The sequence below is a fragment of the Battus philenor genome, unplaced genomic scaffold (assembly GCF_028537555.1).
Source record: "Battus philenor isolate CCGP_79_NKW_IND1 unplaced genomic scaffold, ilBatPhil1.0.hap1 SCAF_22, whole genome shotgun sequence".
Taxonomy (NCBI): Eukaryota; Metazoa; Arthropoda; class Insecta; order Lepidoptera; family Papilionidae; genus Battus; species Battus philenor.
The window spans coordinates 3986735-4004806 of NW_027181685.1; the positions used below are offsets into that span (position 1 = coordinate 3986735).

An 18072-nucleotide genomic window follows, 5' to 3' on the forward strand; every position below is an offset into this window, starting at 1 on the left:
TTATACCTATTTTTAATCACCATTTATATATTTGCAACGATATTCATGTATGTTATAACATCGTTGTTAATCAACATTTCGGAAATATGACATGCGTCTTGTTTCTGAAATGATTATTAATATATAATTATAATTTTGAGACTTTAGAAAGGGGATTTTATTTATTATAAATTAAATAAAATCATTAAATCTTTTACACCTATAAGCAAACGCCCTGTTTAGTTTCCACCAAAAAAAAAAAATTCTTTAAAAACTTAATTTTCTTATTAATATAAACAGTTTTTATAGAAACGTTCTAATTTTGCCATAGAAAAACTGTTTGGACGGAATGTTTATAGGAATATGGAATTCTTCATAATGAGATTAAAAGATCACATTCAAACCCATTAGTCTATTTACTTGTGTAAACATCATCTTTACCATATCTTTGTGTGATACTAAAGTTTAATATCATTTGTATTTAATAAAGAAATCAGTTTGATGTTTATTATCGTATTATATTTATAATATGTATTATAACTTATTTATTATAAATATATATATGTTATATACATATGTTTGTGTGTTTATGTATGTTTGTAACTTTTGTACACGTTAACTACCTCTTATTTATGCTTCGACCTTTTCCATAGAATGATTGTCTGTAAAAAATTGCTTTGTGCGATACGACCCCCAATTGTACTATTTTGTTCATTATTTACGAAACTATCTAAATGTATCTTAGCGTGTACAATAAAGAATATTAAATAAATAAAAAATATTCTAGTGACCATTAAAACTACCATTACAATCTAGAATACTATTCTACAATTCTTGATATAAACTGCCGGTTTTTGTAAGGTATCATGGTTTTAAAACGTGATTTTCCACAAACTGTCTACTCGGAACTATTTTGTTGCGTAAATAAACACTAAGTCTTGGAATTTTAGCGACTTAACTCGAGTTATTTGACTTTATAACGTTTACTGGGAAGTAATTAGTTTTTTTAATGTCTTTACACGTCCTGTCAGCAAGTACAAAGCTTCTTGTTTACGTTTAAGACAAGCAGCAATTGAAATTAAGTGAGCTTACATAAGAAATGTCTAATGTAGATATGCTTTCGATTTCAAATTAAGAAAAGTATGACATTTGGCCGCTATTACTTTTTTTTGGTTTATATATCAATTGAAGTTAAAATTGGTATGCGACCGTAAAATGTGACGTGTGAAAATCGTTAGTAAAGTTTTTTTAAACAATACCGGAAGTTTATAGTTTTTTAAATTAAATTAAAAAAAAAGTTATTTAAATTTTTTACTTCATTTATTTTAATATAGGCATTCAATTAAATAGTATATTAATATTTTATTCTCTTTGGGGCCGGAAAAATCTGTGGTATTTATTACCCATTAGAAAAATTGTAAATAATAAAAAGTTTTCACGTGACTCGCAGCTAGGAGAAGAAAGATCCGTACGAAATAGCAGCAATCTATCTCTCTGCGCTCGGTAAACGAGGAAATTGCATTGTAAGCAAAACACTTTGGCGATACAAATTAGAGTTAATAATAAAATAGCGGTCACAAACTGGTAGACGCGACGTGGGTCCCCACTAGGTCGACCAACGACATAGTTAAGTTGCTTGGTGCGGGCAGCGAAAGACCGGTGATGGTGACGATCGTTAGGGGAGAGGCCTGTGCCTTATAGTGGGCGTATAATGGCTGTTTTGGTGATGATTCAATTAAAACAACTTTTATGGAATTACTAGCTGTGTGAGTTTGTGTTATCAGGATTTATTTCCCACTCGCATTCCTATAGGAAAAAATAAAAACATTTTTTTGATCAAATAAATAAATTAATTTGTTATCGGTAAATATTAAATAATGCAGCTGTTTTTTAAACAATACTGCGAAATTTATAATGAACTGTCAAATGCGCAGTAATAATAGTTATTATATTCTCTGGATAATTTTGTTAAAGAACCTTTTGCAAATTGTAAATTTTATATTATATGTTTTACAATTGATATATAAATTGCAACATGCGCATGCCTGTATTCAAATGCGATTAAACAGGACGCAAAAAATTTAAATAAACAAAATAACACCGACAGCAACACTTCAAACCACAAAACAATGCAACCGCAGTCATTAAAAACCTGTTTTGTTAAAATTTAAGAAATTGGTAAACCATTTTTAATGAGAGCTGACGGTTCCTTTCTTAATATATAAACAATAGTAAAAAGCTGCAAAGATAACATTCATTACAAATTTTTACCGCCTGTAGCAGGTGTTGTTTTGTTTTGGCCAATTACAGACGTTTTTCCAAACTATTGGACGTGAGTGTATATATAATATACATAAGTATATATATATATATATATATATACAACTTTACTAAAAAAATTCTCAGAAGTCTTCACACGTGCAGACTAAAGTGCAAAAAAAACCCCACAACTTTATGCATATACCAAAAATAGATATGATCATTATTGACAAAGCATAGTAATGGTTTGTCAGTGAAACATTTCAGAACGTTTACCAAAGTAATCGATTTTATAACATTCGCGTACCAAATACCGTCGCTTTATCCTTGTTTGCGATACAATGTTTCACAGTACCCTAATGCAGATAAAAATTTTATTGTTGTCTATTCGGTCTTCGATCCGTGAGTAACAAGTGAGAGGGGGAATACCCGCATTGACTTTACAACAATTCGTAACATTTACCGATAAAGAATTGAATTCCCTTCTATCGAATTAAACATTTATAGACTTTTAATTTATCTCGTCTTTCTTCTTACTGTTTCGTGTTCCTTAATACTGTGGATTTTGACCCTCCTTGGAAAGTTTGAAGCGCACTATGTCTTCTCTCCGACACTCTGTACCTACTTTCGGCGTCATTGGATACAATGTGTTTATTTACAATAATAGCATAAATAAAAGCTACAACATGCAAAAACACTATCAACAATATTAATTTGTCTTTTTTAGGATAACCAGTTATATAAAGTCGAGCTGCGGTATGCTAGCGGTGGAGAACCGACACTTGGGATCGCAGGGCGTGAGTTCGATTCCCGAGATACAATTTTATTTAATTCACACTTTGTCCATTTATTATATAGGATTGCCACTACTCACAAGCAAGTTTGAAGACGAGGGGTAGCAGCTTCTTCAACGTACCACAATACTACACTGCAATCGCTAACCCGTCTGCTCAGCTTGGCGGTTATGGTATATCAACCATAGATATCTTTAACGGAAGTCTATGCCTGGCAGAGGGCATCTAAAGGCTTAAACAAGTGAGAGAGATATTTATATATATATATATATAAAGCAATTACACTAGTAGGCAATTTAATTTTGAGTAGTCAATTATTTTAAGTTTGTAAATAGTTAGCAGCCATCGGCTCGAAATGCTGATCTAAGAACAGCCGGTAAGAATCTAAAAAGTTGCTCTTTTCAAAAAAATAACAATGCTTGATGTATACATTATAATATCTGCCGTGTTATTAAGTCAAAGTTAAGTCAAGTTACATATTTCGATCAACTAAATAAACATTTAATTTTAGATTTAAAACTAAGAAAAGGTATACCTAAGACATCATCACTTTCTTATGTATCCATTCAATCAGAACCATAAAGGATTTGTTAATTTTTTGAAGATTAATTTATTTTATGTGAATGCGACAGGAAAATAACTTATAGCAGTACAAATCTCCAGGGATAGGTAGAAAACAACAATTAATTATTTAGTAAGAAAAATATAGTAAGAAAAAGGGTTTTAAAAATCATTACGTTATTTATACGTTCCGAAACTATTAGTTTTTAGATAGGGTCTCCCATACAATAATTGACAGCAAATGACTTTACCTAACTTTATATTTATTAATATGATGCGTTTATTATTATCAGTGTTGCTATTTAAAATTAAATTGATATCTGTAACCGTAACATAGTTCTTATGTACCAAATTATCCAAAAGCCGGAAGTCAATCTCTAAAAACGAGTATTTTTTGCTTAAATGCGTCGCACCTGGTACTGTCATTGGGATTTCGTTATTTCGCGCCAAAAAATATTTAGGCATATGCTATGAAAACTCTTTGCTGTCTTTGTTCTATAGAAACTATACATGATTATAACAATTTATTTTTGTCCCCAAAAAACATATATTTTCGAAAAGACATACACGCTTAGTTACGTGTCTAATTATAAATGTGACGACACACCAGTGTTATTCCTTTTTTAACGTATGCTTAGGTAGTTATTGACATTGTCTTGATTCTACCGATAAACATACCAAGCCAATGATTACTCATACACTAAAAGTCGTTTTATTTAAACCTAATCCGATCGATTATTTGTTTTATTGCTAATACTAAAACGCTTATAGGGTTCAAATTTATGTGACGTGTGTTTAAAATCATTGCTTTACCTGAAGGTATATAAGTAAAGTTTTTTCGAATACCTCACGAATAATATAGGATTTTTTTATAATATCTGTCCGTTAATGATCAATAATAAACAGTTGCTTTAAATGTGTTTTTAATAATTTAATTTTTCAATGAATAATTTTTCATGTAAGTACCATTTATTGAGATGTTCATAATAAATGATCCTTTTTTTTTAAAAAAAAAGTATAATACAAATACTCGTTATATATACATCAGGTAAACACATTCTGCATAACCTTACATACAGTGTTACGAAAATTCAAACATTCATCAATGAATTATCAATTTATAAAAGTTAAGGTAAAAGTAAACTATTCGAATTGAACCTATTAAAGCAATAAACTGTGTTAACGTTTTTATTAATAGTCCATCGGAGCGTCCGTACGAAGTTGTGATTTGTCAATATTAGAGGGAAAACATTTATCAGTTTTATTATATTTCACACTGAAGGTCATGTTATCTACACATTTACAAATTATGAACAAGTCGAAATTGTAATTATGTGGCATAGCAACAGATATACATTTAGTTATTTTTAATTTCGTCAGTGATAAAGTAATAATAATATAGCTGAACATCGTTGTTACGGCGACTCAAAGACTCGGACAGTGCGAGCACGGGCAATATTCTATTAATAAGTCACTTGTTCCATTCGTAAGACGTTTATGGTTTGTCATTGAAACGTAACAATTTCTGCGTCCCCTTTCTTAACTTCACCTGTATCAGTAGACTTATAAAAACGCGTCCTTGGCTCCATTGTTGATTTTTGCGCGCCAAGTGAGTGCCGAAATGGTCGCACGCGGTGATGCGCGGGAAACGTAGCGTCAGTCGCTTATAGTCGGTCGGAGCGCGTGCACGCTGCCCCGTCCGTACTTTGTAGGTTAGTTTTTGGCGCGGTTTCGCCGCCAGGTGCTATCGTCGCCCCCGCTCTAACGCGTCGGAGCCCTACACGCTTCTCTCTCCCTCCATACCTGCACAACAGCTGTTTTCTCTCGGGAGATTAGTCAGATGTTTCTCGCGAACCAGTCGTCGTTCACCTGACATCATGGCGGCGGGCGGTCGTACACCGAAGCAGCGGAGGTTCGAGATGTCGACAGGGATGGGTGTGCGAGAGGTGAACTGGTCACGTCGGAGACGCGGGAGTTGCAAGTGCTTATTCGGAGCGCCGGACAGAGAGGAAACGCGGCGGCTAATGGCGGAGCAGTATGCGCGGGAACGCAAACGTTTCATTAGAAGATTCAATTTCGACGTCGAGACGGAATGTGCGTATAAGGCGGCGAAGATGGATTCTCCTGTGAAATTCGCGGAGGAAGATAAGGAGAGATCTAGGACAGCTACGGAGGCGCTTTCGTGTGTCGGGAATACAGATTTGAGGATGTTAGGGTCGCCGTCGAGGCGTAGCGGCGGCAGCGCCGGGAGCTCACCGCGGACGCCGCGAACGCCCCGCACCCCGCGCGCCCCTCGGACACCGCGCACGCCCCGCACACCACGCACGCCTGCCTCTAGAAGACAGCTGCAGATGACAGGTCAGTACGGCTAAATAGTTTTTTTTTTGTACTAAGAAAATATTAAACAATATTGTTAGCCTTATGGAAGAGTGCAATCTGATTCTAGTTTCTATTAAATAGGACTCTCATTCTTCTCATGATGTACACAAAAGGTCATCATGATCAATGGTATATGGCCATATGTCCACATAGGATTATTAAAAGTGTCCATCCAAAAATTCATTTCTCTGCGTCTGTGTATTTATTAATTTCTTTATATTTAAATTAAAAAGTGACCTTTTCAACTTTCGACAGGTGTCAAATTTAGTTTGCAATGTTGTTAACTCTTTTATTTAGTCATGCTATGACATCTACATTTCTGGGTTATTACATGTAATCATACAGTAAACAAATTAGTTAAATTACACACACAATCGGTAATAAAGTAACGTAAATAGTAAATTGGAATAAAACTGTGGGATCGACTTATTTTTCGCCTTCCCGCCAAAAGTGGCCGCCGTGCCTGTGGTAAACATGTACGTATAGTTTTATGTATAATTTGAGGTTATGTTTTATTTTTACCTATGTGTAATTACAGTATATACCTAATAACCCAATGATTGTAGTTTAGATGAACTTGTAGATTATTTATGTCTAGTTAGATAAACGTATTACGAATGTTTGATATAATAAACTTATGAAAATATAAACCAATGAAATTTAAGTTCCAAAATCTTTGTATATGTACAACAATTAAAGTATATATATTTTTAAACATCTCATTATCATTCTACATTAAATGTTTTAAAATAAATATTTTATTCATTATTTCTGATTTAGTAACTAAATCTTTAATAAAACATTGGCAATATAATAAAGATAACGTATGGTGAATTAAAAAAAAGTTTTCTAACAAGTTTTTTCGATTACAGGATTGTTTGAAATTTGTGACCGCATTTCTCCAAGATTTTGTGGATGTAATGTGATGATTAAATTAACTTTAGTTTTAAACATACATAAGTATATCTAAAGCAAATTTCTGTTCAAGAAGGAAGTTTTTGCCATAATTCAAGTGCATTTATATACAATGAGGGCTTCATTAAGTTCATTCAAGCACAGTCCCGGGCGCCCGCGTGTTTTAACTTTAATAGCCGCTGAACATTGATTATCACTCCTCTGATCTAATCCATATAAGGTAACCGACGCGCTCGGTCGCTTCATGAAATTTGTTACTATAAAGTTCACGTCGCAATTCTATTCTCGTCCATTATTAATATCGCAATATTTACTTCAACTTTTAATAAATATTGTGATCGTGCATTTTTGTAGCTCATTTATTAGCAACATGTTTTTACACATAATTCCTATCATCTTGTATGAAGTGATCAGTCTGAAACTATTGGACTGCAACTTCCAGTTACACGAAGTCTGCAAGGCAATCAGTCCCTTAAACAATAATTAAGTTTTATATGTTAATATTGTACTTTTTGTTTTTCTGTAACATTTTTTTGGATATATGACTGTACGGAACAATAATCATCAGAAAATGGACTATACATTCACCTTTAAAGTTTTTATATATGTAACCAATCAGCCCTTGATTATTAAAATATATTTATGTCTTCCGTATTTACATTTGAAAAAAGAATGGAAATAATTTTAGACAGTTTGACACGTGTCATAAATAAACATGAAATTTAACAATATTTTATGTAATAATAAATCGGAAGACATCCTCCCGAAATTTCCGATGTACGTCCTGATCGAGTATTTCGTATTCAGTCCATCGCTTTCAAAATCCGATGGGGTATAGGGGTCAACGTCCGGTTGCGTCATCTATGGTCCAACACTATTACATTTTTTGTTCCACCTCTCTAAAGCAAGCTATCTCTGCTACCTTTGCTCCAAACCACATGATTTTTATTAACGACTTTATGACATCGCGTTAAGGACTATATTATTATTTTCAAGGATGCAGTTGTTATTTTGTTGCAACAGAATACTATCTCATTACAGCCATGCTTCTGGTGTTGCATGGACTTTTTCAACTTTATATTTAATTTCATTAGTTATAAGTGTAAAAGCTATAAAGGGGCGTATGTATAGCTCATCAAATTTATGGAAGTCAATATACGCTATCTGTAAGGACCCCTCCAAAGATTGCCACTATGGCCGATCTTGTGCTGCTTGCATTCTTTATATATATATATATATATGTAGCTCTTTTTGTCAAATAATGTATAGTACTCCTTTTCCGAATATTAGTGGTTTAAAATGTATTAAATATCATATTAGTAATCGTCGTCATTTATCTTTCATCGAGTATCGTATTGATAACTTTAAACAGGGTGTTTGTAAATTAAAAACTTTTATGCTTTTTGCCGACAAACGATGAATATTAATCTCAGACGCTTTTACATGTAATTACCCTTAATTTCATTTTTGTTATTTTCACTGTCTTATTAGATAGATTTTAGAAAGTTGGAAGTGGTAAACTGAAAAGGGCGACCTCCAAAATATCTGAAGCCTCCTATTTAGTAACTATGCATTAGACTTGCATTGCAGCCTAAGTAGCATTTTCAGATTCCGCGGGTACAGAGCGCTTAGTCTAAAATCTCTATTAAGATAATCCTCTAGAAAATTTAGCAATGTTCGTTACATAGATTTTTTTATAAGGTGTGGGTCATCCAGTTTCCAAGAGGAAACTTCCGCCTGGACTGTCATTCAATACGAGTTTTGTATTCCGATAGAAACTAATCTTATTGGTTTAATATCTTAAACATATAATTTTATTATTATATCCAGTTTGGAAATACATAAGTGAAAAGTCATATTTTAATCATAAATTCAATATAATACATAGGTTCTAAGTAATAATTAAGCTCGAGAATAAATTGTCCTACTACATTGTGTTGAGAATGTTGTGAAAGTGACCCAAAAAAAGCCGTAAGATATTGGAATATTCTCAGATCAAGACACGTATGAAACTATTGCAGCTTTCAATTGAAGAATGGCGTTATAATTGCAGATGTTCAATCTGATGGAGCTTTTATCTTCTGGCGTACTTCATTTGACGTACACAAATTGATCACTGTAATTAAACCTTATTTTTAGTGCATATGCATTCGTGAAATTAATTTTAATGGTTAATCTTGATCATTAAAAGTAATAATATGTGACCGGGAATCCGACGATTCACATAACACGGAGACACCCTAGCGACGTTAGATGTTTGTCGTAATAAACTATGGAGAAAAACAACGTAAAAAAAGGTCCCATGAATCATTGCCCGCTATTATTCTGACATAACTGTTTCTTATGATAGCAAGTCGAGTGCGGAGAGTACATTCCTTGATTTATATTACAAATGAACATTGATGACCTTTGGTTATTTTAGACGCAGTAGTTTGAGACGCCATTTTGATTATTTCGTGGTTCATTTGGAATGAAGTGTTTGATTATTCGTCGCCCGTGACTCGCACTGATCTTTATGTTTCATTATATTATTATATTATAATAATTATTCTTAAATAAAAGTCGCCCTAGTTACTTTTCATCACATCAGCTACCTGCCAGTATGTGTCCTGTCAAAATCGGTCCAGCCATATCAGATATTATCCAGTTAAAATTTGTTAAAAAAAACTGTAATTTTGGTATATTTAACGTATATATATTCATTGGCATCTAGTTCAAAACGAATATATTAATATTAGAAACACACTACAATTTAATTTTTTTTAGATTATTTGTTCCGATAGATACCGCCTTGTTTAATAATTAATAATCTAAAAAAAGTAATTATTATTTTACAAAATATTTTGTTTATTGTAATGATTTTTGATATACAGCATTGTTAGTTACATTTTAATCGTGTAAATATCTTGATGCTTTACCAACACGGAAACAGGTGGCATATGTAACGGCCATGTGTAAAACGTGGGTCTCAAATTGATGCCACAGACACTCGACAATTGCCCTTGTGATTTATTATATACTTATTGTAATTATTGTTCTAGAAATAGATTTTTTTCTCATAGTAACCCTCTTCAAAGTATCACGAAATTTGAAAGATAAGACGAATAAAGTCGTAGGGTGAGTGAGTTATTTTTTTTAAACTGAGAACATAATTTGGTGTGCACACAAATCATTATAAATATCCCAGTACAAAATTCATCATCATTCAATAATAGTCCAATTTTGGACATAGACCTCTCGGATAATGGACTAGCTAAGGGAAAATGATTTAAGGACTCGTCCTCTAGAGTACAGAAATTTAACGCAGGTAATAGTCCCTTTAGGTGAAAACACTTATGCGAGGGAATCGTGTTATATGAAATAAGATAACCGTGTTATAGGAGGGATTGTTGTACGTCTATTAATTTACGGATATAATAATTAAATGTACATCATAATGAACAGTAATGTAACTAATATGGATTTTATTACAATTTTATACAGATTATAAAGTGTTATTAGCTGATAGTAAAATAACTAGTTCTCGTATTTGATTATAACAGAATTAGGATGGCAACCAGTTTGTTGATATAGAAATTTACTAAATTAACAAGGAAATGGATTAATCGAATGGTCGATATGTATTCGATGCTATATTAGAATCTAAGTTCAATAAACTCCTTACTGTTGTGCAGATATTGCGGAACAAATTGTATGCTGTTCAACGAACAATTTACATCGCATTACGCATTGGTCTATATTTATTCAAATATACAGTCAGCTATAGAAGGGACCGACCTAATCACTTTTGTACACCAGTGTACTCACGATTGAAAAGGTTTATACAGGTGACATTTATTTGTACCTCAAACTGTGGTGGATTAGACTAGACCAGTGTTTAATAACATGGAACCCACGTCCGATGGGAGGGTAATTTGAAAATGTACTATAAAAGTAAATTCTTTAATAAATATGAAAATTACAGAAGGCGGCATAAGAATTTTAGAAAGGCTAACATGGGGTGTTACACAAAAAAGGTTGGGAACCACTGGAGTAAATGATTGTGTAAGTTTGTGTCTTAGGATTATACGTTTATATTAACATTATCATAAAAAAGTTTTCCTAAACTTACCTTTAAATAAGTACAGTATAAATGAAAATTAAATTATGTATTTCACAATTAATATTCGAGTACATCAAAGTAATCATTATGTATTTTAACGAGCGAGGTGAAGGTATGGTTATAGAGTTTCAAATAAAAAAGACAGTTTTAAGACGAAAATTTCCTTTCTTTGAACCGGAATTCGATAATTCTGTGTAGTTTTTCTTAACCACGAAGTTAGGGCCTTATCGTCATAATTCTACGCATCGCCCCGTTTTCATACGCCATATAGTGTATATGAAAGATGAACCTTATTATACCAGTTACAAATATTTTATCTATGTACAGGCCACTTCAAAATATATTTTAATTAAAAAAAATATTATAGCGTGCTCAGCGGGTCGACGTTTCATAACACTGGCATTGCCTAAGTAGAACGTGTGAGGTGCTATGCGGATATTAATTATTCATATTTACCGCGAACTGAGAAAAGCTTTTATGCGACGTAGGTGGTTGATATTTTTACAAGAGGCCGTTTAGGTGGACACATCACGTCTATGTCTGTCTCCAATATATGCGCTTCTACTGCCTATATACTGCCTAATTATAAGTTAACTTTAAAATTTTGAAGGACCATACTGGCTCTTAAGTGGAAGGAAATATCGATAAAGGCTAAGAAGGATAATACTAGGTCTTACGTAATAAGTTGTACGAATTTTCGCAAGAGGCCATGCAGGTAGACAATATTCGTGCTTACTTCAAAAGTGGTAGAATTTTCGTAAGTAGCCATGGTGAGAGCTTATACTATGATGTGTGAAGCTGTTGTCCAACATCGTGACTGTATAAAACACGTATTTTTAAGTACTAATGGCCGTCGTAATTATAGTGCGACCGAAAGCGCTGTACCGTTCCTGAGTAAAACGAGGCAAGGTGGAGATCGAGGAAAAAAGCTAGAGCGCCGCTGCTGCGAGCGATTAAAGGAACGAAGCAGCCGATGGAGAGGCTGGGGGAGTTCCTGTCTCGCCGCATATCTACGCCACGGTACAGCAGTTTCGGTAGCGATATAGTTAAACTTATGAGATAACAAGTTTTATTTAGTTTATATGTAAATAAACTGGGTTGTATATGACAGTTAAAAACAGATCATCTCGCTTAAGAACAGGTGAACGCCCTGTTAGTTACGTCAATTTTTTGTGAAAAAAAAATACATCGATTGGTACGTTCATATCTTAATTATTTTTGTTTATGATGCGGCGGCAATATTTTTGAGTCACATTAACAAATCTTAATTGCTTCGCCTTACTTTAAAAACTAGATTATTTATTACATAGATTTCTTAAATATTCGACTCGCACTCATGTTTGGAAAATTTAGACTTGACGTTTTAATATTTATTTAGCTTCTTAATTTAATATTGCATTGTATTATATATTCTTGTGTTACGTAGACTTTTTGTATTATAAATACACTGTCCAGGCTTTAATAGAAAAATAATAATATGACAAATTTATTTTTTATTATGACAATGTCAAATAAATAAATATTGTGATCGATAAATACTGACCAATACAGATTAAATTTGCAGCGTGTGAATTGTCCAATACTCGAACTTCACATGCATACAATTTTTTTTTTATTTTTCAAATTTCTGTCCATTTTTCTATTTTTTTTTTCATAACAATCATCTACAAAGTATTAGCAAAGTTATTGAAAAAAACAGTTACGGTGTGGCCAAGAGAAATATTTTGTGAAAATAACAGAAGTACAATTTACAAAAGGGTAATAAATTCAATTGATTGCAATTAACTGTTTTAATATTTATTTTTATACGAGGAATTACACAAATTCTGATAGGAGTAAATCAACAAGGCAGTGTCATACAGCCGCGAAGAAAAAAAAATTTTGTCAATAAATTATTTTTTATTTTCATATAGGTTACTTTATCGTAGCCTAAACCATAAGATTGTTTGCGTTTATAAATTGTCAATAGATAATTTGATATACTGTTCTCATGACATAAATACCGAGTCAGTGGTTCTCAAACTAAATAGATATCGAGTAAATATTTGCCGATGATAGCTGTTACCAGGTTAAATTCTTGCATGCAATGACCAAATATTTGGAGTGCAGGGGCATGCGGGGCGGGGTGCGGAGTGTCACTTGACCTGAATCACCTTTCGAAACATTGTACTACGTTTACATGAAAGTTAAATTGCGGTCAACTTGTAATTTTACATGCTTGATAGGTATTTATAAGTGCTTTCAGATTATATTAATACCATTACATGTTTGCTTTTGTAAAATATAATTGTAAACTTAAATATTAGCTTTTGAATGATTAAGACGCCTTTACAGATATGATATGAATTTCGTGATGGTCTGAGTTTGAGTATATTGAACATAGTATAACGCACGGAAGGTAGAGCTTAAATCTAATTTTTAATATCTCTATCAAAGGGTATCTCGGGAATCGTAGGTCACGGGTTCGATTCTGTCACTGTTTATAAATAAGTTTTGAGACGATTGGCAGCATCGGCCTTTGCGTACTATATTACCACACTACAATCGCTCACTTGTGTTCAAATTTTTGGCGATTATGGTATGTCCCCCCATAGATGTCTTTAGGGAAGGCCTGTGCCTTGTAGTAGGCGTCTACAGGCAGAAGCGACGACGTCGGGAAGCTTCGACCATTGTATTAAATTATTTTCGTGTCATTGTCTCTCGCCTTAAAGTAAAACGGGGTATTCATTGAAATCGGTTACGTATTTATACGATGGCGTAATAATTATTTTTAACGTATGTCAGCTGTCAAAAAAGGTAAAGTCACGATGACCACACCCACGAGATCGCCCATTATGAGTCATACAGTTACATAGTAATAGGACAGGATCGAACATGTTTTCTTTTTACTAACAATATGATTCACTCTACGATTTATCTTTTATAACAAGGAGTGACGGAGGTTTTATTGTATTGATCTATATATATTGCATCTGTTGACGTTAATGCTGCTAGCCTTTAGACTTTCGCAGTTTCATCGGAACTGAATTTGCGGTCCTGAAGGGTCCACGAGCTATATTTGTTGAATCCGTTACACTGTCTAATATTTATATTTTTTAAGTAGGGTCTTCACAAAATTGCGTAAAAATACAGCTTATAACAGTACGACAATGAACTGCATTGGTTGTCATAGGTACTAATAACGAGGTAAAGCTGCGTTTACATGCGAAAAAATTTCAGTATATATTTGATATTTGCATGGCACGGACGCGTTATTTTTCCTGTTTACTATATGAGTTGGCGTGTTTTTAAACAGGTTTGTATATAAAAATTTTAATAAACATACTCTCATAAAAAGAAGCGCTACATTAACTACTAACTCTGGATAGTTAATACAGTATTGTAAAACCTGTGATATTAAGACATCCTTATAATCAAATGTGAACGTTAAGGAACTGATTTATACGCATTATGTTTGCTAAGATAACCAGTAATAAAAGAATCATACTGCAAGCGAGAATAAATGTAACATAATTTTTATTATTTCTTTTGATTATTCATATAAATTAATTTCTTAAATAAACGATCGCGAAGACGAGATTTTTATTCACATGTTATTTTTCTTTCATTGTTAAGTTTTTAACATGACAACCATACATGGTAAGCGTAGCCATTTGAGTTCCACTACATTTACCCCTTGAAAACATGTACGTAAAGTGGGACGCTGTATCAAGTATCACGTACGAATGTACCGTACCATAAAGTATCAAATCGTCCAGAGCTCCTCCGCCCTTAAAGGTCAACGGCCGCAGTTCTTTTTTTACTTACGCCCCTCGATACGCATTCGTAACTTAAGATGCGCCCAAACAAACATACCGACAGACGGTTTCCTCGTATTGTTCTATTGTTCTCTCGTTTCTAACCAAACTCTTGTGGGAGCGATAATGGTCTCAGTAACATCAATGTAGTGCACTCGAATCCTGTGTAATTTATTAAAAAAAATTCGTATACGCCGTTAAATAAACAGAATTTTAATGTTTGGACTTAGAAAATTTTTTGTCGGCGTAACCGCTTTATGCTTTCGAGTAATTTTTTTAATTTGTTTATTGTGTTGTAGATATATACTTAGTGACCGAATGATTGTTAAAAAGTAATTTGGGGTGGATGGATACTTGTAAGTCTTGCTAAGGCTATAAATAATGAAGCTCCTACAGCTAGGAGTTGTCTTGTGCCAGAGCTCGGATATCGAACAACGTTACGCTTTTATTAGAATTTAATAAGAATTTCCTATACTGTTTATTGCAGTCATCAATATTATATAGAATTGAATTGAAAACACTACTGGGGTTGTTTATACAAATAAAAATTAGTACAAATTTCACGTTGGAATCACTATTGGTTACTTTTGGCATAATCAATTAAAAATATTATTTCAACGTTTCAGCCCATAGAACGCCAACTGCAAGGTATACTTCTAAAGATATCTATCCCCATAGAATTACCATAATAGCCACGCTTGACAGCGGGTTAGCGATCGTAGAATGGTATTATGGTACGCAGATATCGCTGCTGCCCATCCTCTGTAAATTTCTTTGTAAGCAGTGGCAATACTATAAAATTAATGCACTAAGTGTGAATTATATAAGATGGTATCCCGGAAATCGAAGCCGCAACCTACAGTCGAAAGTCTCCGTCCGCTACCGATGGACTACCACGGCTCGAACTTTTTATTTATTTATTATAACTAAAAGTATTACGTAGCATATTTCAATGTGATCACTTTAAACTAAATAATTGAATATAATTATTAAAGCTTAAAGCTTTTTGGTAACAGATCGCTTTAAAGATTTTAAATCTGTAATCAATCTGTGCCAGTATTTACAAAGTTACTACCTGCCGGACTTCGAAGTCGTGTTCAATAAATTGAGTAGCGACTCGATGGATTTTTAATCCTTGGGTTGCCCATGGTATATATTTACATATGCATATAATTCATTTATCTAAGGTTTTTTATACTTGTTGTATTTCGTTAAACCATTGTTTAAATTAATTGTGTGAACGAAGCCGTGGGTAAAGAGTAATGTTAGGTAGTTAATCGTGTTAGTAAGCAGGACACAGGGCTATATGTTTCAGATTAAGAACGATTCGTACATACGAATGTGTGCTGAACACGTTGTCGCCCTGGGAATGAATGTTCGTACTAGATCACGTACGTTCATAAAAGGTTAGAATAAAAATCGATACTGGTTAATTACATGTGAAAGGTATGGGTAAGTATAATTTTAAATAAATTTTATTATATTAGTTTAAACTTTATTAAGGTCAACACAAAATTCACTTCATAAAAGAAAATTTACGACGTATGTTTAACTGGCAACATTTCGTATTTAGTCAAAGACAAAACATTAATATCGCCTGTTGTTTTCGCTGAGGGAATTCCATGTTGGAGCGGTTGGCCTGCTTCAGTGAACAAGGATTAAAAAAAAATTCCATCCAACGTTGGATGGCAACGAGATTGGTGGTCGGTGGAGCGGAGAGTAGTAGAATAATGTATTCTCCCATAGGGCACAGTGGGTAGGGCAAGCCGTCACGGGTGCCGGTTCGTTCCGGACCGGGAAGCAGCGGCATTTAAATACGTTACGTTTAAAACGATGAACGCTACTTTGCTTTCAAGGTCCAAAGCTTTCACTGACAACATTCTTCTTACAAAAGCATTATTCACGGTAATTTTCACGGTCAAGTTCTGATAGTAACAAGTAAAAACTATTTTAATGACGCCGAGAGGTGCAATCGAGCAGAAATTTTATATATAATTTTTATTCAAGGCCGAAACGCAGTCTTGACTTCAAACCTCATTCAGTTCCACATCGTTTTTAAAATTGTTCGTTATTTCATTTTATTATTTATAACTCTTTATATACAGCAAACAAAATTATCTATTTTCGAAATTTTTATTCATATGTCTGTTCTATTGTTATTTTTTATTATCGCGTGGGTAATCTTAAAAGGGAAAGCCTTCCTCTGTAGGCACCGTAAAGAAGTTACGGGTCTCAGCTCTGTGCTCCCAATCCTTGCGATTTTAAACGTCAACTAAATATATCAGGATGATTGGTTATAGATGTAATAGCTTTAAAGTAGTAAGAGTATAGCTCATTCGCCGTCATTAGTTTCGTACATCCAAAAATCGGTGGTTTCAGAAATAATAAATAATGTAATGATATTAATTATAGTAACAGCAAGCGATTTCGAAATTCGATATATGACAAATAAAATTAATTATTGTCTATTATATGTCCCTGTGAAAGTACTGCACTTGTAAAAGCTACTCACTTTGTTCAGGTTGCTTGGTAATAGGAGTAAAAGTGATAAATGAACTGTGCATTCACCCCTTAAAACCACAACCACCAGTCACACTACATAAATCTACTTGCCTAATCTCTATATTTAAAATTGTATATTTCTAGACATCCGGTAAAATAGTTGGTATATCTTTAATAAAGTATGCCTGGAAGTGTCTTGCATTCTTCAAATAACGGGACGTTTCAAAGTATTCTAATTTTAAAGAGCTGATCATTGCCCGCGGGCAGAAGTCGAGACCGGCGTGTCGGTTAGAGATGGGACAGAAAAATATCGATATTCTATTTTCGTAAATTTTTAAAGCACGAAATCATTTCTATTTACTTTTTAGTCAACAAGACATTTTTTAATGAATGTTTTGTTTATAAACATGTTTTTTATATTATTATTACCTGTTATACTTCATAGATGTTTTTTTATTTTTGTATAAAATTCGAAAATGATAAAAAATAAAAACGTGTATATATAATTAAAATATCGATAAGCACAACACTGGTTCACGTGTTCGGTTGCCAGACGGTAATTCGTCACGAAAGAAGATTTATTAACAAGAGAACTTCCCTCTCACGCTATTTTCAGACCGTCTGACTACCTTTGTTTTATAAATTGCATCAAAACCGATCGCACGGATGTCTGGAGTTTTTTTAACATTTTTTGAATGTTAATATATTCAATCTTTTTACGAACATGGTAACAGTTGTTCCTATGGAAAATATAATTTCATTTGTGTCTTACATACAAGAAGTT

General features: G+C 33.3%; 1 protein-coding gene across 1 annotated transcript in view; it reads left to right on the forward strand.

Annotated features, from left to right (window-relative positions):
• The first annotated feature begins 5287 nt into the window (after positions 1-5287).
• The window catches only part of LOC137923743 (uncharacterized), a 33365-nt gene continuing 20580 nt past the window's right edge, over positions 5288-18072 (forward strand). The window contains exon 1 of the mRNA XM_068767004.1: positions 5288-5951. Coding sequence (XP_068623105.1) covers positions 5471-5951 — 481 coding nt within the window. The 5' untranslated portion in view covers positions 5288-5470. The remainder of the gene's footprint in view (positions 5952-18072) is intronic.